General features: G+C 45.8%; 3 protein-coding genes across 6 annotated transcripts in view; all 3 read left to right on the top strand.

Annotated features, from left to right (window-relative positions):
* The window catches only part of LOC144125084 (uncharacterized), a 139,195-nt gene that overhangs the window by 47,789 nt on the left and 67,520 nt on the right, over positions 1-23,886 (top strand). The window lies entirely within an intron of this gene.
* LOC144125069 (uncharacterized) lies at positions 158-1,529 on the top strand. Its single transcript, XM_077658135.1, has one exon. The coding sequence runs from the start codon at positions 598-600 to the stop codon at positions 1,357-1,359; it is 762 nt and encodes a 253-aa protein (XP_077514261.1). The 5' UTR covers positions 158-597; the 3' UTR covers positions 1,360-1,529.
* On the top strand, positions 2,226-23,845 carry LOC144125068 (heterogeneous nuclear ribonucleoprotein 27C-like). The gene is made up of 11 exons (XM_077658134.1): positions 2,226-2,410; positions 5,273-5,313; positions 7,289-7,452; positions 7,679-7,765; positions 7,852-7,953; positions 8,037-8,085; positions 14,735-14,817; positions 15,073-15,214; positions 18,901-18,990; positions 20,859-20,942; positions 23,652-23,845. The coding sequence occupies exons 1-11, from the start codon at positions 2,382-2,384 to the stop codon at positions 23,735-23,737; spliced, it is 957 nt and encodes a 318-aa protein (XP_077514260.1). The 5' UTR covers positions 2,226-2,381; the 3' UTR covers positions 23,738-23,845.

Here is a 23,886-nt window from a genome sequence, read left to right as displayed (position 1 = left end):
CCACATCAACAGCAGCACATCGACAAGGACATCTGTTGAAGCCGACAGTAGTCAAATCTAATCCAATCCAAGCTGTAAGTTGCTTTTTTTTATGGAATGCTGGTTTGTAAAAACTAATAAAGTGAAAGACGACCAAAGCACTCAGAGGCCGTGCTTTTGTTTTCTGTTTCAGACGTGCGAAGCAGCGGCTGTCTGAGTGCCGTTCGGCATTTTGCCTGGCAAAGGCCCATCTGAGCATGGAAATACGGAACGGAAGCGCGCGTCCGTACTCGCGCTTTCGAGTGCACTGTTTACTAGTAAAGTAGTACAGTTTGTGTGTGACGCCGGTATGACGCTGATGACGGCAGAGGTCGGTGGTCGATAGATGGAAACCACGCGACGCGATTCGCGCCTAGCTGGCTATGCCAGGCTCTGCTTGGCTGCGCTGACGAGCAACCCGAGCCGATTTTGTAGCGGCGCGTTTGACGTGGCTGGGGCGCTGGGGCTGCTCGCGTGTAGGCTGCGTTTGCTCGACGTTTCATCACCTCTGGTTGTGCCGTGCCGCCGTTTGCAAACGTCGTTAGCATTTTGTATCGTGAAAGCCTAACGCCCGACGAAATGGCCAGGCTCCCGGCAACAGTCTTTCTCTTTGACGTGGACGGAACATTGACGAAGAGCCGGCAAGTGATCACCAGCGAAATGTCCGAGTTTCTGCGAAGACTAAAACAAGACGTCGCTGTAGCACTTGTCGGAGGCTCGGATCTGGTGAAGATAGAAGAGCAAATGGGTGGTCCCCAAGCAGTAGCTGAATTTGACTATGTGTTTGCTGAAAACGGATTGGTCGCTCACAAGGCAGGTAAGCTGATTAGTCAGCAGAGCCTGTTGAATTTCATGGGAGAGGAGAAACTGCAGAAGCTGATCAACTTCTGTCTTCGCTACGTGGCCGACTTGACTCTGCCTCAGAAGCGTGGAACATTTGTCGAGTTTCGTTCCGGCATGCTCAACGTGTCACCGATTGGTCGCAACTGCAGCCTTAGCGAACGCAACGCCTTCGAAGCCTATGACAAACAGCATGGCATAAGAGCAGCCTTTGTAAAGGCCCTGCGCGAGAAGTTTGCAGACTACGATTTGCAGTACTCCATTGGGGGACAGATCAGCTTCGACGTCTTCCCACGCGGGTGGGATAAGACATACTGCCTTGACCAACTTGTTCGAGATGGGTACAAGAACATACATTTCTTTGGTGACAAAACAGCTGAAGGCGGCAACGATTATGAAGTTTATCAGGACTCTAGAACAGTGGGGCATTCTGTGAAGTCGCCTCAAGACACCGTTGTGGAAGCACAAAAAGCATTATCTTCGCTGAAAAGTTCTCAGTAGGTGGCTAAACTCTGTGCTGAAGAGGGTGAAAATAGAAGTTATCCCAGATTTCGACTGCCTTGACGTTGTAGTGTACTTGATCACTTGTTTTACAACCTCGGCGGAATTGTTCCTAATCATTTATCTCGTAGCCGCTGCCACTTAATTTGGGTGAAAGTTTCAGAAATGGAAGTTTGTAATTTTTTGTAATAAATATGGTTGCGCTTCGATTTTTGTGACCTTCTTTTAATCAGCGATGTAATACGTGCACATTGTAAGTAGCGTCTCGCTGCAATAACTGCCTTTCGTTGCTACGGAGCATATAAGCATAAACTTGCTGAAAAGGAAGTGGTTGCAGAACCGCTACGGCGTCATATATCTGTTTGTAGCGTTTTTAAGCCAAATGCAAGCTGCGCGCCAGTCAGCTGGCTGAAACAGGAAACGAATCGAGCAACGCTGTACACTGATCATCATCATCGTCTCCTATTCACAAATAATTTCTCTTCTCTCACTGCCTCCCTGTAACTTTGTCCTGTCTTATTATTTTGAAACCTAGTAATGAACGATGCAAATATGGCATTTCTTAAAATCCTAGCGGAGAATATTCTGTTTGCGCGCATGCATGCGTGAGACTTTCTGGCATCTTTGGTAAAGGCAATGGATGAAAAACGTAGACAAATGACAGAACTATTACATTCTTGAAGTAATATAACCATCGTCACCTTGCTCAACAGGTTATTTGTAGCGCCACACCGCCCGTAGATGCCCTTCCCTAGCGGCAAAATGCATGAACTAGAAGGTGCGCGCTGGAGCTGTGCGAAGTGTGCAGGTCTGTAGTTTCGTAGGTCTTGGTCGACATCATCATCGTCATCGCCGTCTCTTCTTTTGTTTCCTTCGCAGCGCTCCCTGGCCTTCCTTCCCTGGCCCCCCTTGTTCCTACTCGTTGTTTAGGCCCGTACGCGTCGTAGGTGCGGTGTTAGTGCGACGTCGCCTGAGTACAAGAACGGCTAGCGGCCCGAGCTGTTTTTCTCTAACGCCTAAAAATGGCTCGCCGGGAAAACGAGGAGCAGGGGTAAGCGCTCTTTGTTAATCTCGTTCGACGATACCTAACGCGGCGGCCATTTCGTGGCTGATGAATGCCAACAGCGCCTGTGGTGCTGGCGCAGCATAAGGCGCAAGCCTCGTTGTGGCGGGTTCTGCATTGTCGCAATTGCGCCCTTTATGGACCGATTAATGTGTAATCATCTGTTTGTAAGAGGGGTACTACATAGCGCCATCAATATTAGTGCTCACGACTATTCTTTTATGACCACGCGTACTTTTTGCGAGCGAAGGCGGCAGGACGCCGCTTGGCGGGAGCTTTCCTCGTCAACAGGGAAGCCCCTGATGTTGGTTCATCTGCGCGGGCAGTGCGCTGGCTTGTGCTGGCGCAGAAAATCGTCTGTAGTATTGCTTTGCGGCGGTGACCTATGATAAATTCCGTCGAGGATCATATTGGCGATATCGCCCGGCTATGACGGGCATTCGATTTCGAGCGCGGCCGATGTTGAGAGATATCGGACGTAACCTTTTACGCCCTGGGCGGCAAGTTAAGGAATGTTTACGAGAGCAAAGATTGTAGCGATAGTCACGTTTTTTCTTGTAACTCGTGCAGAAAAAGTTTGCTGCTACGAATTCCTTTGTCTGTTTTGCGCTTACGCTCGTAGCTGAAGTGCTTTTAACGGGCTATGTCTTGGTTGGGGCGGTAATTATATGCAGGTTTATTATGCTACATGACTGGTGCGAGTGCACACAATTTTAACCCTAAGAGGTAAAAAAAAAATACTGGAGGTGAACTTGTGAGGGGGTGTTATGTAAAGCACTGCGATTTCGTGGTTGCGTTTTGTGGTACTTATGGCTGCCAAAGGAGGCTAGAAGTCGCACCTGCTGTGTTAGATAAGTGTCGTTGAACCTTTCAGCTCATGCGCCATTACAGGTGGCGTTGTGGGTGGCGATAATCTTTGCATCTGTGCACCACATTTTTGTTTTTTTTGTAACGAGTTTCCAATATGCGGCAGACAAAAATAAAAAAAAACGCCGGTCATATATGTTCGGATTTTGGCGAGCAACCTGCAATTTCATGCAGTGGGTCCATCTGCGTCAAAACTTGTCTGTAAACAAAATTGCGTAGCCTATCATAGTAAGGAGTTTCATTATTTGTAGCTAGTCTGGCTGGTTGAATACTTCCAAATAGATGGACTTAAGAGATGTAGGATTAATTTGTGAGTGTATTCTTAGTGCATTGAAGTTGTACAACACTTATGCACTCTTGATCTACAGTGCTCAGGGTACTGCTATTTTGATCCTTCTTGAGGTGCATGGAAGACTTGATTTCATGGTGTCTTACTACAAGCACACTCCTCTCCAGCTCAACTTGCTGTTGGGATAAAATGAAATAGGCTATCAAGAGTTATGTTCCTAAAAGGGAATGTAATAAAACTAATATTTTAATTGGCACACCATTCGGATTTTTTTAACTGTTTGATGCATGAAACTCTTAGCTGCTTATGTGCCATGAAATCAAACACAAGAACTAGATAACTTCACAACATATGCCCCAGTGGGTTAAAAGTATTTTATTTTAGCACATTTTTCACTGTCTGGAGGTTGTGACATCATAAGATGGTACAGTAAACAGCTACAAGCATTCCACTCAAAGGACATAGGGACATAGATTATATTGGGACTACAAAAAGAAACAAGAAAAATGTATGGCACATTCAGCTGCCTCGGTGGTTATGGCGTTCAGCTGCTGACTCTAAAGACGTGGATTCGATCCCTGCCGCGCTGGTCGAATTTCGATTGAGGCGAAATTCTAGAGGCCCATGTACTGTGTGATGTCAGTGCACGTTAAAGAACCCCAAGTGGTCGAAGTTGCCGGAGCCCTTCGCTATGCCGACCCTCATAGCCTGAGTCGCTTTGGGACGTTAAACCCCATAAAACAACTGACAGTGGCACATTCACCACTTTATCGTCTCCTACGAGTGTGCCTGACTTGTGGTGGGTCTGCAATTAATAGCAGATGAAACAGTGAACGCGTCACTGCTCTTTGAGAACAGGCAACTTGTGACTGTTTTGTATCTGCGGCAAACAAGCAAAAAAAGTGTAGCCAAAAATTATTTCAAGCGCACTGGGGCATATCTTCTCTAGTTCTGCCATTTATAAAGCCTTGTACACCATTACAAAAAAAAATAAGAACAAAATAGTCAAAAACTTCTATTTGTTGTTGTTACTCTTTGTTCTTAAAGACGAACCCTGACATTGGGGACATGAAATGTAGTCAGTGAAGTGACTCTGGGCAACTCTATTGACATTATTTATGACTGCTGTGTTGCATAGGTAGCAGAATGCAGTGGCAATAATGAGCATGACATTAACCAAGATGCATAGGTTTTATCAAAACAACAGTTGAGGGTATTAAGGTGGTTTTAAAAATGCTGTTAATAAAATAATACTGGTGATCTGTATCATTGATGCCAACTACTTTTGCCAGCAGCAGTGAGAAAGCATGGTTAAACCATGCAAGAAACTGACTAGTTGGAAGTGAAAAAAAAAAAAATTGGTTCCGGAATATCTTCCAGAAAAAATAACAAAAATAGTGCTGTGTATTGCGCTCAGTCATATTCATAAGGCAGAGTTAAATCAGCTCTAGGCGACATTGGCTGAGTACCATCCACTTTTTGGAGAGCACGGTGCAGCCAAATTAAAATATAAATTGTTGCCAAAACCACGAGTTATAGCCTCGTTATTGCCATCAGAGGGAAATTCTAAAAGAATATGCCAATATTGTTATTATCGTCTGTGGCAGTAGACTGTCTCTTGAAGGTTGAGTGAGACTTGAAGGTTGGGCGAGAAAGTCTGAAAGTTTGTCTACATTTTGTTTTTCTTTTTTCAGGAAGATATTTGTTGGGGGTCTTAGCTGGGAGACCACACAGGGTAAGCCTCCATTCTAAGCTTTCCTCATCATATTTTCTTTTGTCACTGCACAGTTTAATGATTAATCAGGCCAATCTGCCAACTATCAAGATGTATTGTTTGATGTGTACAAAAATGTTGTGTAGCAATGTAAAGATCCTTGTATTTTAACAGTCTGGTGTATCCAGGGTAGTTGCATAATACTTTATAACTAAAATTTTCTTTTGTTGTGCCACACAAAATGCGCATATGAATGGCAAGGGTGCTGCATTTGTATAAGCAGGGATGGAGGGTTCACTTGTTTTGTTATAGTACATGTATAAAACTATTCAGAAAGTGGTATGAAGGGTAATTTCATGAAGTGGGTTTTGCACATTACATTGGCACTACATATCTTGTTTGCAATCTTTAGGAGCACATTTCTAAAAGTGGATCAGCTTTACTTTTATATCTTTGGTCATTGCTCTCGTTATCTTTTATCAAGACAACTCTGATATGAGCACAGGGACATGCAGTTCTTGGCACAGTGTAGATTTTTATTTAGTATGTCTGTAATGAGGCTGCATTTGTAAGATAACATATATTGGGCTCAGCTGCAAACTATGGTGTTTGATATACACCAAGCTTGCTATCTAGGATTTACAGATTTTTAAATACATTTTTATTAGTGACAGTTGAGATTATTCATTATCATAGACATTATTGCAGAATACTACTAGGGGAGCACACGGGCACTTTCTTGGATATAAGCAGGAATAGTTAGTAAGATCAGAAAACCTGAAAAGACACTCGCTTATTTATAAGGTCACATTTGATTTCACTTTCACTGTTTTGTCTAACAGGTCTTGCCTTATTGTTCGTTTTTGGCAGCTCTTCAGTGGCGATAGAGTTTTGTGACTTTGATGTGGTTCTTGTGTGCTGTTTTTCACTTCTGCTGCTGAAACAGCTGTTTCACTGGCGATGCTCGTCACTTCAAAAATTAATGGGAACATCCAGGCCAGACCAACTTGTGTGTTTATCCAGCTGTGTCGCTAGCTCTATCCCAGCACTGGTATGAGCTCGAGGTATGACTTGTGGCAGCTGTGAGCTCTCTCTCTGCCTGCACAGCTGTATCTGTGCCTGGATGTGCCTGCCAATGCAGATGTGTCTTATTCTTTTTCATAGCCGCTAGCGATGTATGCTAACATTGATTATATGGAGTCTGGTTACAGTTGTTTGCATAAGACTCTATTCCTTGCTGTTATAATTTGGTTTGTGGTTGTGTTGGCTATTGGCATATGACCAAGCATACTATATGATAGACAGAATACTATTATATGTGCTAGTGAACGATTTTTTGGGCTATTGTTAATGGCTGATGCAGTTCTGTAGTGATGTTATGAGGTAGGTAAATGCTTGAAAGGCTATTAAATGAATTGATGCTGGCCTGTATTGGTAGGGTACAGAACTCTAATCTAATCACACAGAGACCACTCTGCAAAAACATACTTGTTATGGGCTAGAAAAGACAAAAAAAACTAAATGTAGATGTCATCACTTGCGCATTTTGATAGTAAACAGCATGCATCCACACCAATTTTCGGGTGCGGTTTCCAGAGGATAGGCAGCACTGCCATTTACTACGAATTGGTAGAAACCAGTCCTTTTTGGTGAATATGTCGCAAGTTTGAATTGGGTGGTAGGGAGCATTTTTAAGGTAATTTTTTCAGCTTTAAATGTGTCTCCTACTGACGGACAAATGTTAGCATACCCATATAGAGCCACAGAATCAATTTTTATAAAGAACAATAATAAATAAATAAATAATTGCATGGAATTTTTCTGTGTCCCTTTAAGGCCTCAGTTTATATTTATGGAGCACCATGGAAATAGTAGCATTCTTTTTCTTGTTCATCCATGCTTACATGTGACGCTAAGTTTCTTTAAATAAATGGAAATCATAAACTGGCTCAGTGAAACAGTTATGTTGCTGATTCTTCTTCATCAATTTGTCCAGAGAGCCTGCTCAACTACTTCAGCCGTTTCGGTGAAGTGGTGGACTGCGTGGTGATGTGCAATGAGACAGGCCGGTCTCGTGGCTTTGGCTTTGTCACCTTTCGGGATCCTAGCTGCGTGGCCACTGTGTTGGCTGGAGGACCGCACCAACTGGATGGGCGAACGGTCAGTGTCTCTCTTTGCCCCCTTGCTGCTGTTACATGTTCCTGCCCCACTGTACACAAGTTTTCATGTGCCTTCAATCATTTTGTTTAGAAAATTTGGTGAGCTTCTTTTCCTGGGAGCTGCTCTGTTGATGCGTTCTCTTTATGCTTAAGTGTGGACGTCTTAGTGCATTACAAAAGCATGTGTTCAAAAAACCACTTTATATACATATGTGTATATTTTTCAGGTGGATCCAAAATCTTGCAATCCACGTGGCGCCAGTCGCCCTGGAGGAGGCGGAGGAGGTGGTGGCCCGGGGGGCCCAGGGGGCAGGGTGAGCTGTCGTGACTGCTGGCTTTAGGCTTGGGCTTCCATATATACTGCTTGTGGAGTGACCAAATGTGTCTGGCATTTTTACAGGGTGGTCGGATTAAAGGAAGCTGCACCAAGATTTTTGTTGGTGGCCTACCTGCCACAGTGACAGAGACAGACTTGCATGCCTTCTTTTCCGAGTATGGCAAGGTTAGTCAGCAGAGGGCGTTAATCTTTAATTCCCGTGTTAGATGTCTGGACAAGAGCTCAGCTGGGACTTTGTGCTTTTGCAGGTGACGGAAACCCTGATTATGTATGACCAGGAACAGCGCCGCTCTCGAGGTGAGTGTCCGTGCATTGGACGGGGCTTGCCCTCTTCTAGCCAGCTATGGTGAAGACGAAGACGCTCTTGAGGGAGCCAGACAGTGTTGTTGTTCTGGTTTTGCAGGAGGGTTCGGGCCCCAAACGATTTGTTTCAGTGTGCGAGCAAGCGCCTGAGAAAATGTGCTGCCGCCTTCAACCCCTGCAAAATGCAATCTTGATGGATGGACTGCCCCCTGGTGCTAATGGCGTGAGACTGTAGTCAATAAGGAGATTAACCTAGGATATTTTTAGCATAGCCCAGTGTTGCCAACCACGGGAATTGGTCTCTACGTTATAGAATTTTTGGCCATTGCGTTGGCTTCATAGGTACAGTAATCCCTCGCTATAACGAAGTCAGCGGGACAGCGAAAAAATTCATTATAAGCGGTAATTCGATACAAGCGAACGCCAGAGAAAATCTAAAGCAGTCGAGCTGTAATTGCGCCGCAACTGCGACGAAGTCAAAATACAATGTATTCAGAGAAGCAAAACTTTATTCAGGTGCAAAAAAGGCAGAGAGCTTTGGCTGTTTCAAGTTCTTACCGGGCGTGTGCAACACCTGCTCCAATCTGACCAAGCAATGCACGAGGTCGTGGTCGACGCCCATGCATTCAACCTTGGGGGTATTTCGAATTGCGAAGGCTGTGGCCGCTTTTATGGGGCTGGGTCACGAAAGACTACAAGAGTATCGCGCTGGAAAGTGCCGCAAATGCCGTGGCTAGAGTCCGAGGTTGTGTTTGTTGTGCTCAAAAAAACGATTAGCCGCTCGTTGTGGGTACGCGGCGCGATTGTGAAAACTGAATGGTTTTGCAGTAGGGCTTTTCATGATTACTGGGCAATTTTTTCCCGAGGTGTGCATTTGTGATGTTTGCAAAACGAGAGTTTTTCGGCGCACAGTTGTCGGCAACACTGTACTAATTCTACGGTTAGAGTGTCTATGTTCGCGCAGCATCGCGTCCGTGCCGTTGACAAATGTCTGGGAACAAAATTCAATGACCCTACCATGCATTTAGATCGTCTGCCTGGTTGAATCGAGCATGACCGGCTCGAGAAAATCGCCGGGGAAACGCCATGGTTGCGTAGACCCGCCATGTTGACAAGCCTGACTCGCAGCTGGCGACGCTCGGATTTTTCATGTTTTCGGCAAGTTATCGGTCGGTTTGCTCTGTCAAAAGTGCAACTAATCTAGGGGCGGTGTTTTATTACGATGCAGGCCAATTATGGCGAGCGGCGAGCAAATTTCTAAGCCAGCTTCCCCAAAATCGTCTTCCCGATTTGTTAGCGTAGCTCCTCGCGTCGAACATGGCAAAGGACATGCGACCAGTAGTCGCTTGCGACAAGGCACACATGCAAGCGCGACCTGCGGGTCGCCTTCTAATTTGAAGCAAAAACTCTTGGGAATGACGTTGTTCGCGCGCTTTCAAGAATTTCGTCTGCTTTGGCCAATGTGAAACGGTTAGGCTTAGGGACGACTACTGCAGGCAGGGAGCAGCTCAGTTGGTTGCCTGGTGCGTCCGCGGTCGGCGTTGTGAAATCTCGGCTCGCTCGCGACTCACAAGTGTGAATGCGCTCATAATCAGAGGGACAGTTCTTTTGTGCTTTTTGGCACGTTTCAGTGCCAGAAGTGCTCTTTAGAGTGGTAAAATTTTTCCCATCAAGCGCACCCCATGGAATGCTACGGCGCAAGTCTGCCCGCGGTCTTTTGGCCACTTTTCGACATCGAAGAGACCGCAATTTTCTGGCATCGCAAAGCGTCAGGAAAACTTTATTTTCGTGTGAATTCCATCATGGGGGACACCAGCGATGCGATTGCGACCGATTCGGGCGCGCTGCACCATGGAATTTGACAGCTTCCGTTCGCTCTGCTGTAAACAGCTGGGGGCACCGGGCACTTGCTTCGTACCCGTTACTAGGCAGGTCATTGGTTGTAGGTTTGGCACTTTTGTGGCGTTTTCCGTGCCTGTGTGAGACTAGTTCGTCTGCGGCATTAATTTGACACTACATGCACAAAAAGGTCGCCCGCTCGGCGGCGGCGATGCCTTCGCCCTAAGCGGGCAAGCCCTTCGTGCACTTCGAGTAATGCGGCTTAAAATGCATGCGTTTGGGTCGGGACCGGAAGAAATTTCGAATAAGGCAATATTCCGATTAAAGCGATTTCGTCATAACGAGGGATTACTGTACTTGGGGCTGTTCAATCATTCATAATGTATTATAAAGGCTTTTAGGCTGTTTCATGTTTGTCAAATCAGTTCAGACTCCATTGGTGACAATTGTGGGCAACGCTGTCCCAATACAGTAAACTTGTGGTGCACACCTGCATAAGAAGTATTAAAATACGGACTGCACAGGACGAGTACTGGACTTAGTTGATAATTTATTGAATAGATGTAATTTATATGCAGGCACATATATAGTTGGCTCTGGAGAGAGTCCGATGTGCAGGTGGAGTTGGGGGGGGTGGGGGGTGGGGGGGGTGGGGGGCAAGAGGGAAAAATGAGCAGCACACAATGAGATTTTCATGCGAACCTTAGCAAGCTATTTTTGTGTATGCAAGTGGGGAAACAGGCAGCAGCAAAGGGGCAGTCAGGTGAAAAAAAAAAAGGAATGGAGAACATTTAGCCATAATCCACGCAGCAGCTTTAATCCTAAGCCAGCGTTTATCTTGCATGGCTTGTATTTCTCTTCACTCTGTCCTGTTGTTTTTTGAAGCACTGAAAGCATTCCTCAGTTCCGATAACCAATTAGCCTGCCTTCGTGCTTCAACAGGCATACTCCAAACTGCTCAACGGAGTGCCCGTGTGGATCAGTGTAAACGAACAAAAGCACAGCTTGGTACCTGCGCACGCATGCCTATCCTCTTCTACCCTCTCCCGAGCTCTTCGGGTTAAAAAAAAAAAAATTCTTGTTCTAGTGTGTATGTATAGTTGGCGCTTACAGGTGCAACTGACAAATGGAAGCAGGTGTCAAAAGCATGCGCCAGTTGCTTTAGATGTGCAGTTGACTCCTTGTGGAAGTGGATCGCGCCTGTTTTGCCTTCATGCATTTGTTTTCAACCAGTTTTCTTGGTAGCAGATAAATTTTTGTGTACTCCACAGAGGGCGCTACGTCTTGGATGAAAGCAGGTCCTCTGATGATTTGGTACGCAGGGGCTTAGTGGGATTGGAGACTTCTGCTGCCGGTTCTCAAACTCGACAAGCAAACTAAAGTGGCATTTTTGACAGGCCGGGAGGGACTATGGGGAGTTCGAAAGCACGCATTGCATGAATGTGTTGTATGTGCAAGGCAACCCAGTAAAATTCTTGCACGTATTTATTCATCGAGTACTGCCTTTAGGCAGGACTGTGTTTCACATAGAAGCAGAATAAATGTTTCAAAATTCTACAATATGCTGCTACACAATACGTGAAAACAACAGAAGAGCCTATGAAGTCCTGCCCTGTAGAAAGAAGAGTATAAATTTGATAAAACGTAAAGAATAGATCTGTGGTTATAGAGTGCTCAGGAGTTTGGCGAGTAATCAGAGTCAAAAAGAGGAAAAAAATAGAAAGCAATGAACGGATGTTCACAGTTAATGCAATGATGCAATCACAACAGTGACAGTACAAAATGCTGATAGCATCTTCAATAAACGACACTGGTGGGCTGTTTCATCTTTGATAAATGCACCGCAGTGCGAAGGCTCCATTCTACCATGGGCCCTGGTGCACCGCATTGGTTTTGGGGCAGCTTTGATGCAAGTTTATCGAAGATGCCATTAGACGAGCACCAACAATAAAGAAGTCTAATGCGCTCAAAATGGTGACTGAAAAAAGAAATAAAGGAGGGGCAGGATATGACTGGTAGGGCAAGGAAGAAGGGGGGCTATCATTCAAAGTATTTTGGCCACTTGGGTTGCTTTATTCACAAACAATGAAACATTCAAGGATGACACATCAGCAGGAAGGGCATTCCAACCAAGTACTGTCTTGGGAAAGAAGGATTTCTGAAAAGCAGTTCTACATGAAAGTTTCCTAGCAATTTACTACAGTGCGACCATATCGTCCAGATTCTTAGATTTAGCATGTGAGCCTTTATTTATTCATAGGTGGTCGTGTGTGTAGAGTGGTTGAAGGGGATGTGTGTTTGCTGTAACGATCTAAGTGAATCTAGTGGACTTGCTATGCGTGTTGAGACTAGTAATATTTTAAATGTGTGTGGATGGGGTAGAGATACTGTGTACAGTAAAACCTCAATACGTTCCCGGTTCATGTGCTCAAAACTGTGGGTAGTAAAGATGTTCCATAGATGGAGCTGCACTATTTTTATTCTGGTTAACTCTTTTCCTACCGTGTCCGTCCACCATTGTTAGCCTACTAACGATAGATGTGAAAGCTTCTACTCCATTCTTAGACATTCTACACCATATGGCTTGAAGCTTAAAAACTACAGTTTAGTTTTTTTTTTTCCTGCAAAGTGGCTATTTTTTAACTGCTTGTGAAAACAGTGAAGCAGAGAACTGAAGTTGATGTTGACAATGGCCACTGCCTCCACCAGCGTGTCATGCGCCCCGAAAAATCTCTCGATTCATCTGTGTCCGCAGTTGATTTTGTTGATCTACATATCAATGGCTCTGAGGGTGCTTCCTCATAATTTGACTTTTGTTCAGAGAGCCAGAGATCAGCAGCTACTGGTACTTTCAGCTTCCCTGCAACATGTGTTAAAAAATGGCTTAGTAAAGGCAGCCTGGTGAAGGATCTGAAATATAGGGTAGTTTATTCTGCGTAATAGTGAGGCAGGTGGCTCAGCTGTCTGTCAAAATAAAGAGTTTGGGGCTTAGGAACAGACATAGTTGGGGCTTCTGCAATGATGAGCAGTTCAGCTTTGTCCTCAGGTGGCGTTCATTTAAATGCCGTGGGAGATGATAAATGTGGTCATCGTGACTTTCGTACTGCCGTCAACGTACTGGATGTGATGCGAAGTTTCTTCCTCACTAAGGAAAACGCTGATGCGGACTGATTTGTGCGAGCACTAGAAAATGACCTGTTTAGATCTTTTACTGGGAATGCTAATCGAATTTTCTATTATTTGCATCCCTCATAGCCGAGTCCTTGGGACGTTAAACCCCCATAAACCATAAATTTTCGATTAGGTGAAATGGTCAGTAAATGCCGTTGTACTTCATTCAACAGTTAGATTTTGCAAAATTAGGTGGTATGCTTTCTCGGATAATGTGTTTTATTCTCCTTTTGCTTTTTTTTTTAATGTATCAACGAGGTTCTACTGTATTCTAGTATGGGCTGAGCATTGGTAGACTTAATTGTTTTATGTTAAAGAGCACTTGTGTTTTTTTTTTATGCAGTTTATTTGTTCCATTTTAGATCATAGGTAATTACAGCTCCCAAAGTCCTTATACTTATAACTTTGTCAGTTTATTTGTTCCATTTTAGATCATAGGTAATTACAGCTCCCAAATTCCTTATACTTATAACTTTGTCAGTTATATGTACTTTTAGCTTCGTATTTTAGCTTCGTATTACTGTAATTGGGTGGATGATTGAGTGCTTTATTTTGGCACTCTGGGCTCAGAATTACAAATAAAAAAAAAGAATGGGGCTTTGCACAAAGTTTTTTTTTTTTGAAGCGACAGATGTAGAGATGCGAGAAGCATGCATGGGGATTTGTTAGATTTTTTAGCCTCTGTTTAGGGATGGTCCAAAAAACAGGTTGGCAACACTGGTATGTCACGCAGTGAAAACTCGTGTGCAGCCTGCCCCATGCTCCAAAATTGGCATTTGATGTCTAGTGGGGAGGGGTTTGCAGAATGGCCATTCTTGGGGCGTCTACTGTAAATTACTTTGTGTTTTATTTCCCTGAGCAACATCACAAAATATGAAAAGTATCGCGACCTTTCAGAAAGTCTCACTGAGCTATGCTATAATACGACACGGCCTTGGTTTAAAGGTGAATTGTCGAGTTGATGTCTGCATCCTTAGTTGCTTGCACCTGCAAAGCATTTTGTTGTACTGCTTGTTTTGTACAAGGAAGAGTCTCTCCCTCTTAGCTGTCTTAGAGAGCAGAGCATAAACACAAAGGCTCAGTAAGCATGGAACCACCACATCTGCAATGCTCTTTAGTGCAACGTCCCTGCCATGGCTGCCCTTGTCTTTCGCCCAACCAATATCATTCTGGTTGTCAAATTGACCAGTTGAGGAATTCGGCAGGCTGCAGCTTGCGTGTTTTCACTGGGTGGCCGTGGTATTACTAGTTAGAATGGCTGTTAGGCCCCTCTTGCCCTCACTGTTTTGTTTCCTTGTTTGCGTGGGGGGCCGGCTGACTGGTAAGTTTCCTGCCCTGAGTGCAGTCGGACCGGCAAATGCCCCTGTCCCTCCCCCCACGTGGGTTTTTCAGAGACCAGCGGGACAGTGGCATGGCACTCCCAGGAGGCACCCACTTGCAAGGGCAGCTCTTGCTGACCTGCAAGGGTAACTAAACCACTGTGGAACGAGGCATGCTGTTGGCCCACTGTGCCCTGTTGGATAGCATTTGAAAGCTTCAGCACATATACGAGGGAGGCAATGGTCGTGAAGTGTTTGACTTGCTGCCTCTGGCCTACAGCACCTTGCTGACCCATTGTGTGTCCATTTTGCAGGCTTTGGCTTTATCACCTTTGAATCGGAAGAGCCAGTCAACCAGCTGACTGGACAGCGCTATGTTGACATCAGTGGGAAGCAGGTGTGTTCAGCTTCTGTAATGCTCTTTGTGTGGCCCTGTGTACCACTCTTTGTCCAAATGGTGGAGATGGTGCATCTCAACTGTGCTTTGTTGCAGCAGTTTATGTCTGTGCTGAACTACGTTGGCATATTTCAAGCAGCAGTGTGTTGCAATGTCCCGGAGTGGGCTTTTGTAGAGAAGCCGCTTTTTTCTTTTTTGCTGTTCTTATGTTATCACAGCTTGTTGGTGTGCTGCTCATGAATGCATTGTGTTTAGGTTGAGTGCAAGAGAGCGGAGCCCAAGGAAAGCCGGCCACCCAAAGTTGGCGGCCGTGGTGGCGGCGGCGGCTGGGGTGGAAACCAGCAGCAGTGGTGGGGATCCTCCAATGGAGGTTCGAGCATGAACTCTGGCTACCAGGGTGAGGCACACCTGTGAAACTTTTGCAGTGTTAGTTTATCTAGTGTTCAAAGCACATTCATCTCATGCTGGATGGCGGTCATCGCTCTTTTGCACTGGAGTCTGCAGCAGAATGTCTTCCTTCAAACTAGAAAAAAAGCCTTTGCTAATATCAACGAGCTAATACTTTTTCTTTGTGTGTGCATGTGTTAGAGTGTGGGTGTGTTCATGCTCACCGTGACAGTGCTGGGTGCCTTGGGCACTTATTGGTGCCCAGCATGGACAGTTTCAACTTTCGTGAAAATTATAAAAATCCACTTTGACCAAATTTAGTGGTGCTTTGTCGCAATGCTGGCTGCCATTGAATTCAGTGGAAGCAAGCCATTCCAGTGTAGTTTGTCAGCTAATGAAGGATTTCATGATCCCCATGTATAAGCCAACTCTATTGTACTGTAAAATCTTGTTAATTCGACTCCCGTTAATTCGGAAAATCGGATAATTCGAACAGCCAGCTTGGTCCTGGCCAGCGCCCATAGAACCACATGGAGTTGGGCGCTCAGTAATTCGAATTCTGCTACTCTCTCACGCCGGTTAATTCGGCCCAGCTTCCGTGACGCAGGCGTGCCGAAGTACGACTTTTACAGCAAATAATCGCAAAAGATACCGTAAAAACCTGAATGTAATACGAGGTTTTTTCTCATATTTAGCGTCCCAAATTTCCGCCTCGTACTATTTGCGGATCTGAACAAAAATTTTCTCAAGTTTTGGTTTTGTTATTGCGACGTGGCTATGGCTTGGCTTTGCTGTTGGTGCGTGGCTACGGCTTGGCTTCGTTACTCTCTACGAACGACGTCACGATGCCGTTTCTTTGTTGTTGATCTATTGGGTGTGCTGGGGGGTCGTGGTGTGCCGTGTGCCTGTTGACAACGCACGTGCTCGCATGTAAGCGACGCTTCGTGAAGTGGATGTTTTTTTGGGGGGGGGGGGGGGGGGGTATCAGGGTCTCAAAAACAGTACTCGGCTGCTTTCAAGCGAAAAGCGATTATAGCTGCAGAGAACATTGGCAACAGTGCGGCCGGGAGGCAGTTTGGTGTCACAGGAGGAAGCATTTGTGGATGGCGAAGACAGAAAGAAGCTCCTTCTGTGGATGCGCTCGGGTGAGCCTGCAGTGATGCCAACAGGGGCGGCTGAAGCGGGCTTCGCTAGCCACACTGTGCAAATGGATCGTGGATGCGTGGGTGGCAATCCCAGAAGATCTCGTGCGTCGTTATTTTAAGAAGTGCGGCATCTCGAACGCTTTCGATGGCACGGAAGATGAGTACATTTGGGATGATTTGTCGGACAAAGAAATGTCCGAAGAAAGCACTGCTGAAGGCAGAAGTGATTGCAGTGAAGTGCGGGATACGATTTGAATAAATGTCTTCTCTGAGCTTTTGCCACTCGTATTATACGCGGGCAGAACTTTTTTTTTTTTTTCCATTTCGCGTCGCTAAAACTTCACCTCGTATTTATTATACGTGGGTTCGTATTATACGCGGTTTTTTATACGGTACTTCCAGAAGCCTGAAATGCATGATGAAACTTTTGCTATGCACTCGCGACTTGCTTAGTGAGCACGACAGCTATCACACGGCCGCCAGATGCGTAGTTTCGGTTTCTGGAAACCCGCCAGCCAGAGCTGGCAGAGGTTACTGGCTGCAGGTCATAGCCAAGCTGAGCCACCGTAGTTTCGGACGCTGATTGGCCCATGTGTGCGCTTCGTTGGCAGCGTTAGTTCACATGTGGTTTCGTGCTGCAGTGCGGCGAGGCTACGCGCTTGTCTCGCTTTTTTCGTGGTGTGCGGCTCCATATTTGCATCTTTTGGCAGGCCCGTTCTTGTCAAGCACAGTTTTGTTTCCGTCACTGCGGCTCTGCTCAGTCTGGTGCAGACAAACCAGTGCACGGCATTGACAAGTGTGCCGATGCACTGTCCGATGACGATTGTTTTGAAGGCTCGCTTCCTGAACAAGTGCATCTTGACTACCGTATTTCCACAATTGTAAGTCGACCCCCCCATGACATTTCTGAAAAAAAAAAAAAAAACTTGGAGGTCGTTTACGTAAGCTTGGCCTTTAATAATAGAACGCGATAGCACTATCCTGCGGCCTCCGCTTATCGCCAGCCGCTGTCGGCTGCCACGCACAGGAGTGCCCGGGGGCACATTCCAAAACAAAAATATATTAGTCACTGGATTACTCATCCACACTTGCACCATCGTCCTCACTAGCGCTACCGTTGTGATCGCTGCTGCGCTTCCACAGCTCGTTGTTCTTACATTGCCGTGTAGCGGAACGCCGCACTTCACCAACAGCCACATCACGACATCGTGTGGAATGGCTGAAAATTTTGTCTCGCTGCAGCTGCCACACCTGTATCACCCGTTGTGAACGTTGAACTTGCGGCCCGGCGCGCAGTTCATATCTTCAGTGCAAAGAATGACAGCCATCTTGAATGTAGGCGTGAACGAGCGTCAGTCGCTTACCGGACCTGGAGAACGAATGACGGAGCACTACATTAAAAACTTGTGAAATGCGGCTGGCAGTAGTCAAATACGTCAGAGCCAAAGAGAAACTACGCGTTGGCTACCCGTTGGCTACAGACACTCCCCGGCGCCGCTGTGGTTTCGAGTGGGGGTGCCGCCATGGTTGGAACAGCGGCCTTTCCATCAACTATTGATGCTCCCTTGAGCGCCGAGTGCGCAGTTGAAAGTAAACAAAAAAAAACTTGGATGACTCCTATTAAGAGTAGAACGCGAATGCGCTATCGGGCTGCTGCCGCTTATCAGCAGACGCAATCTGCGGCAATGTGCAGGGAGTAGGCTGGTGCCGGTTTGCTGCTTATCGACAGCTACCATCGGCCGCCGTGCACGGGATGAGGATGCCGGTTCTGCGCGTTGACATAGCAGCTGCTCAAGGCCAGCACCAAGAGCGATGCGACGGAGCCGCACAGCAAAAATGCAGCCACAGTGTAGCATGGCTGATATCTCGTTTGTCTTGCTTTTATTTATTATTTATGGTGCGATGCTTCGGTTTCGATTTTAAGTCGACTAGACACCCCCCCCATTCAGATTTTCAAATTTTGAAAAATAGGTCGACTTACAATCGTGTAAATACGGTATATCAACATAGACGTGGGTGTGGCCATCGCTTGCTCATTAATGGACGTCGAGATTGTCGAAAATGTGCTCGGCGCCTCGGACGAAGTTCGATTTAACGAGATTATACTGTAGTTTTATGTTCTCATTTCTATTTTTAATTTTCTTTTGTCCACTAGCATGTACGATTCTTGATACGGCTGGGTTTCTCTCCGCCTAGCCTGCTGGGGTTGAGTCCTGTGGTTCCAAGATACCAACCATGACTCCTTCTCTGTTCCTACATATGATATGATACTTCTCATCCAGCCTCCTGTCCCTGATCCACGAACCCATATCTCTTCTCCTTGTTTCCCTATCTCTAACTGACCAGCAAGAAGCACGCCCGTCGTCCTCAGCTCTTGCCATATGCCAGTGACACAGCATTGGCCTAATTGAATTCTTCTTCTTCTTTGTCAGATTTCGGGGCTTACCCTGTTTGCTGGACTTTCCCTTGCTGTGCTCCTGAATGCATGGCCTTGCTGTATAAAATCACAGAATTGTATAGTAGGAGCGGTTGTGACTGAATTTCTTTGCAGGTTATGGAGGAGGCTACAACAACAGTTGGGGAAACAACCAGAGCAGTTACGGCTATGGAGGTGCTGGTGACCAATCATACAGCGGTTATGGTATGTTGACCAATTGTGTCGAGATAGTGTTTTTAGGACTGACCATTTTTTGTGCTTTGTAGTGAAGAAAGGTTGTCTCTTTAAACCAGGTGGTTGCACAGGTCTAACAGTCTGTCTTTTTTTTTTCTCATTGTTTGCGAGACCTATTTCAAAGTTCTGTCAATGTTCTTGCTGATGATTTGTGTTTACTTTGTAGTGCCCGAACATTTTATCTTTGCACCACAGCGGGGGCCTAGTGGTTTGAGCATCTGCCTCGCATGCGGGAGTTCGATCCCCAGTGCTGCCGGGTACCCACCGGTGATGCAATGGGTACAAGCTTTCCCCTGGCCTGGTGCTCGGCTTCTTTAGGTTGAAATGTTCGGGCCAAAGTCATCACCTAAGCCTGTCAATTAGTGAGCGGTTATCCTATTTATAGTGTACTGGGAACGGGATTAGGCATCTTGTGATAGGGACTGGCTAGTTCCAAAGCACTGTTGTGGCTTGTGAAGCAGCTTATGCCTAGCAACATCTAGTGGAGGGGGTGTCCAGACATGCATATGCATAGCCATAAAAAATTTTTTTAATTTGTTGCAACACTCATCACTTTGCGGATTCTCCGCAGGATGGCGCCAACTGGCAGCAGCTGCCTGCGTGTGCCCTTTTCTAGAACATAAGGGAAACTAGATATTTAGATGCAGAAATGGGAGAAGGGAGTACAGATGGCAAAGAGCTGCGAGCTGCGCTTAGACCCACGAGGAGCCCCCGTTTGGCCACCCCTTACTTAGTGAGTGGTGTACTGCCATCATGCTGGTGGGTGGCACATCGCTGCAGGAAGAGCATCACTGTTGTCAGATACAACTCAAGAACGAAGCGGCTTTTCCCCGTCAAAGGACCCTCTTCCAGCCAATGGCGTCCGCAGATTCTCGTGAGCCTGCTCGTTCAAGAAGCCCAGGTGGTCGAAATTTCCGGAGCCCTTCACTATGGCGCCCCTCATAGCCCAAGTCACTTTGGGATGTTAAACCCTCATTAACGGAACCAGTAATGAGCCTGCTAGTGCAACAGTGCAGGGAGTGGATAATGAAAGGTGCTAGTCGCCTCTTTCCGTCGTTGGGGGTAGTCCCATCCCTGCATCGTCACGCTAGCAGGCTCATGAGAATCTGATGCCATTGGCTGGAAGGTCCTTTGACATGGAAAGCCATTTCGTTCTCGAGTTGTATCAGACTATAGCGTCAGTGCAATTTATTCTTTTTTTTCATCTTACAGATAATCTTATCTATTGCCTTTTTTTTTATACATATCGAACTATTTCGCGATCCCCTTCGAGTTTGATATATTCAGGTACAACTGTACTGCACTACAATACAGTGATATTCCAGGGTGCTGCGTTGCCCCAGCTACTGTGTTTTTGTGAGCCAGTTCTGCTCTAGCTACCAGAAAAACCTATACAATATAAATTCTCTGTTACATTGCTATTGCGGCAGCATTCCCACATGACACGTCATGAATGTCAGCTTGGAATAGTAGCTTACCCTGTAACTCAACTTCTGTGATAGGCAGGATAATAATTTTACCCTTATTGCATAGCTTGTTGTCAAGACAAGTGGACGGCATACATTCTAGCAAGTTCCCTGCGGCAAAATTTCGGTAAAGCTCTCAACAAAAAGTTACATAATATATTGCATCAAGTCCACAAGGACTTGTTGTACATTAAATTAAATTCCATATTTGGAATCAGCACAAAAAAATACATGTTCTCTGAAGATTTCATAATTGTGACTTTATTAATAAATTTTTTTTTTTCTAAGACCAGCTTCCCCCCTTAATGCAGTTCTCGCTGCCTTTTTGTTTTCTTACTTGGGTGCACTTCATGAGTTCTGTTGTATTTGTAGGTTCGTATGGACAGCAGCAGCCATCAAGCTATGGACCCATGCGCTCTGGCTATGGTGATGGGTACTCGGCCACCTCCACAGCTGGTAATTGGCTCATTGCACTTAATTTTTTGCATTTGTTGACTTGGTTTTGGCACCTGGCATCAGCGACATTGTTATTGCATCCTGTTTCTGTGCACAGTTGAACCCATAAATGCTATGAGATATTTTGAATTTCCGATCAACACCCTATAAATGCTGAGAAGGTTGGCTGCCTCGACAGATCAACTTTTTATAATTTGTTCCACTTAAATGGCAATTATGGCCCATAAAGCAAAACTAAATTCTATTCTTGAGTAAAAAAAGATAGAACAAGACACTGTGCTTCTCTGTTCGTGAGAGCACAAACATATTGTATAATGGCTAGGTGCAAGTCACGTTGAACACTTGTGCTGAAATACCTTTGCCTTCCAGAGTGGATTTGGAGGTTGTACTGATACCTAAATGAAGAGGAATGCTGGTCAATGGCTAATTACTGGCGACACAAAAGATGACACGATAAAAGTACTGTGGGGCTCGCTTCCCCCTTGGCACCAGAAATGAGCACTGCTATGCATTGCAGTGCAATTCACTTGAAATGATATTGATAAAACCGGAAAATTCGATCGTTATAACAGTTTATAGTAATATCTGGACCGGCAAAAAAAAAAGGCAAAACAAAGCGAAAAGAAGACGGCCATGTATTCCCACATGCATGTAGCCACCGCTACCAGCGCTCCTGTCAAGGGTGCACAGCATCGTGGCGCTCTGCCATGGTCTGCGCTGCAGGCAGTGCAAAACTGAGCAATGCGCTAATAAAAGCTAACGTTTTAAATCAAACGTCGCCGACCAATTTTTTGGACTCGAAGGGACCAAAAAATTATCCGAATAATCGAACAGCCCGAAAAATCCGTGAGGTACAAAAAAAATCACTTTATTGTGATGAAATTGGCTTAAAAAAGTCACTGATTTTACCGTGCGGAAAATTCATCTTGCTGGCGACGATTTGCACCTGTATTTGCGCCAAAGTTGTGCTTTCACTATACACTCTAGACAGCAAGGTCACAGCGTTTAGCTGAGTACTTCCCACGCCTCTTTGACAGACCCGGTGGCACCGGCGGGGCCATGTTGTCCACAACCCGAGTGTGCATCGCACCGCTCGTCAAACACACAAAGACAAGGCACTTTTCGTTCAAAGCGGTGGAACCTCCGGACGCAATCACGTAACGCCGAACGGGTGTAACTTCGTGAAGACGGGAGTGCCACTCGGTCGAATGGTCGGAGAAACCCAAGTGATGAGACGGCAAATGGCAAACTTTACCTGCCACGGTGGCTCAGTGATTAGGGCGCTCGGCTACTGATCCGGAGTACCCGGGCTCGAACCCGATTGCGGCGGCAGCGTTTCGACGGAGGCGAAGCGCAAAGGCGCCCGTGTGCTGTGAGACATGTCAATGCACGTTAAAGATCCCTAGGTGGTCGAAATTATTATGGAGCCCTCCACTACGGCACCTCTTTCTTCCTTTCTTCTTTCACTCCTTTCTTTATCCCTTCCCTTACGGCGCCGTTCAGGTGTCAGGGGAGATTACTACTCCGTTTCCTTCCCAAAAAACCTAGTTTACCAATTTTAAACGTATGAGACAAGCGATAACTGCCCGCGACAACGTTGGCAACAAAAGCAAGTTGACGGCGATGACAATCCCACTGCCACCTCGAAGTGGCAGAGATCGCAGGGCCCTCTACTGGCAAAAATGTGGTACCGAAAGTATGTCAAGCTAATCCAACTGCAGAGTAAATCCACCTCAATCCAAGATGGCACCTTTTGCGCCGGCGAAAAGTCGATAAGATAGCAGATTTTAGCCCGCAGGCGACTGAAATTAGTCCGAAAAATCGAATTTTCGGACCTTTAAAGCCCGAAATATCTGTCGCGAATATGTATGCACTTCTATGGGGTGAATGACGGTGTCTCATTGAAGTCCGAAATATCCTACAAGTCCGAATTACCCGTCGGCTGCTGTAAAAATTCTCAGTGACAAAAGTGGGGCGTGGGTTCAGATGTATCTCGTTGTGCTTAGTCGCCGCCATTTTTGACCAGTTTACGAATGCACAAATGTGGGAAATGGCGGGAGCCGAGTTTGTGTGAGAAATCGTTGTGTGGTGGAGGCCAAGCAAGCTCTTCCTCCTCCCTCCAGCAATTGCAACGGTGATAGCGCTTGATTCCCAAGGCTGTATGCAACGCCCCTCACAAATTTTGCCACACTGGTCCATTTGCGGAGTTTTGACGTGATTCCCTTCAAATTTTGGTAGTAAACGCCTTCCGCGGGCCAGAATCCTGTCGTATCTGTTACTCCGCCTATAATTTTATCATTATATATGGTTTATTTTTACCTAGGAGCAATGGGAGAGTTGATAAATCTAAAGAATTTGATCGTCATAAGCTATATATCGTATCTGGTACCATTTTAAGTGGATTAGACTGTACTGACTTTTTCTTTTGCTGGGATCACGTGGTCATGCACAATGCTGTGATGGTGGCTATCACACATATGTGTATCACACATATTAAAGTGTTCTGCTGGTTTTGTGCTTTGCAGATGTGCCAGTTTATTGTCAATGGTGTAAAGCCAGCTGTCTTGTTCAGACAAGCTAGCTGAACTCAAGAACAGCTTGTAAATAAGCTGCACCAACTAAATCAATTCAGTGTCTAGTTTCATGATGAAATGACTAAGGTGCAGTTAGATTGTTACTAATGGCACTTCTGTGTGCGATGCTGTGCAGGTGGCTACAATGGAGCCAGCACCAATGGTGTGGCAGGCGCTGTGGGCGGCCAAGCTGATGGCTCTTACCATCCCTACCGGAGGTGAATCTGAAGGCACCAGCGAGTGTACATTCCTCACGCCTCCTTTTCTTTACCTTTTTTTTTTTTTCGCTCAATAAGATCCACCCCATCACCTTGGTTTTTTATACACTCATTTGTCTACTGACTCAATTCAGCATCGTTTTCATTGTGTCA

This window comes from Amblyomma americanum, chromosome 3 (assembly GCF_052857255.1).
Source record: "Amblyomma americanum isolate KBUSLIRL-KWMA chromosome 3, ASM5285725v1, whole genome shotgun sequence".
NCBI lineage: Eukaryota > Metazoa > Arthropoda > Arachnida > Ixodida > Ixodidae > Amblyomma > Amblyomma americanum.
Note: the sequence above shows the minus strand (reverse complement) of the source record. Positions and strands in the feature narration are given on the sequence as shown.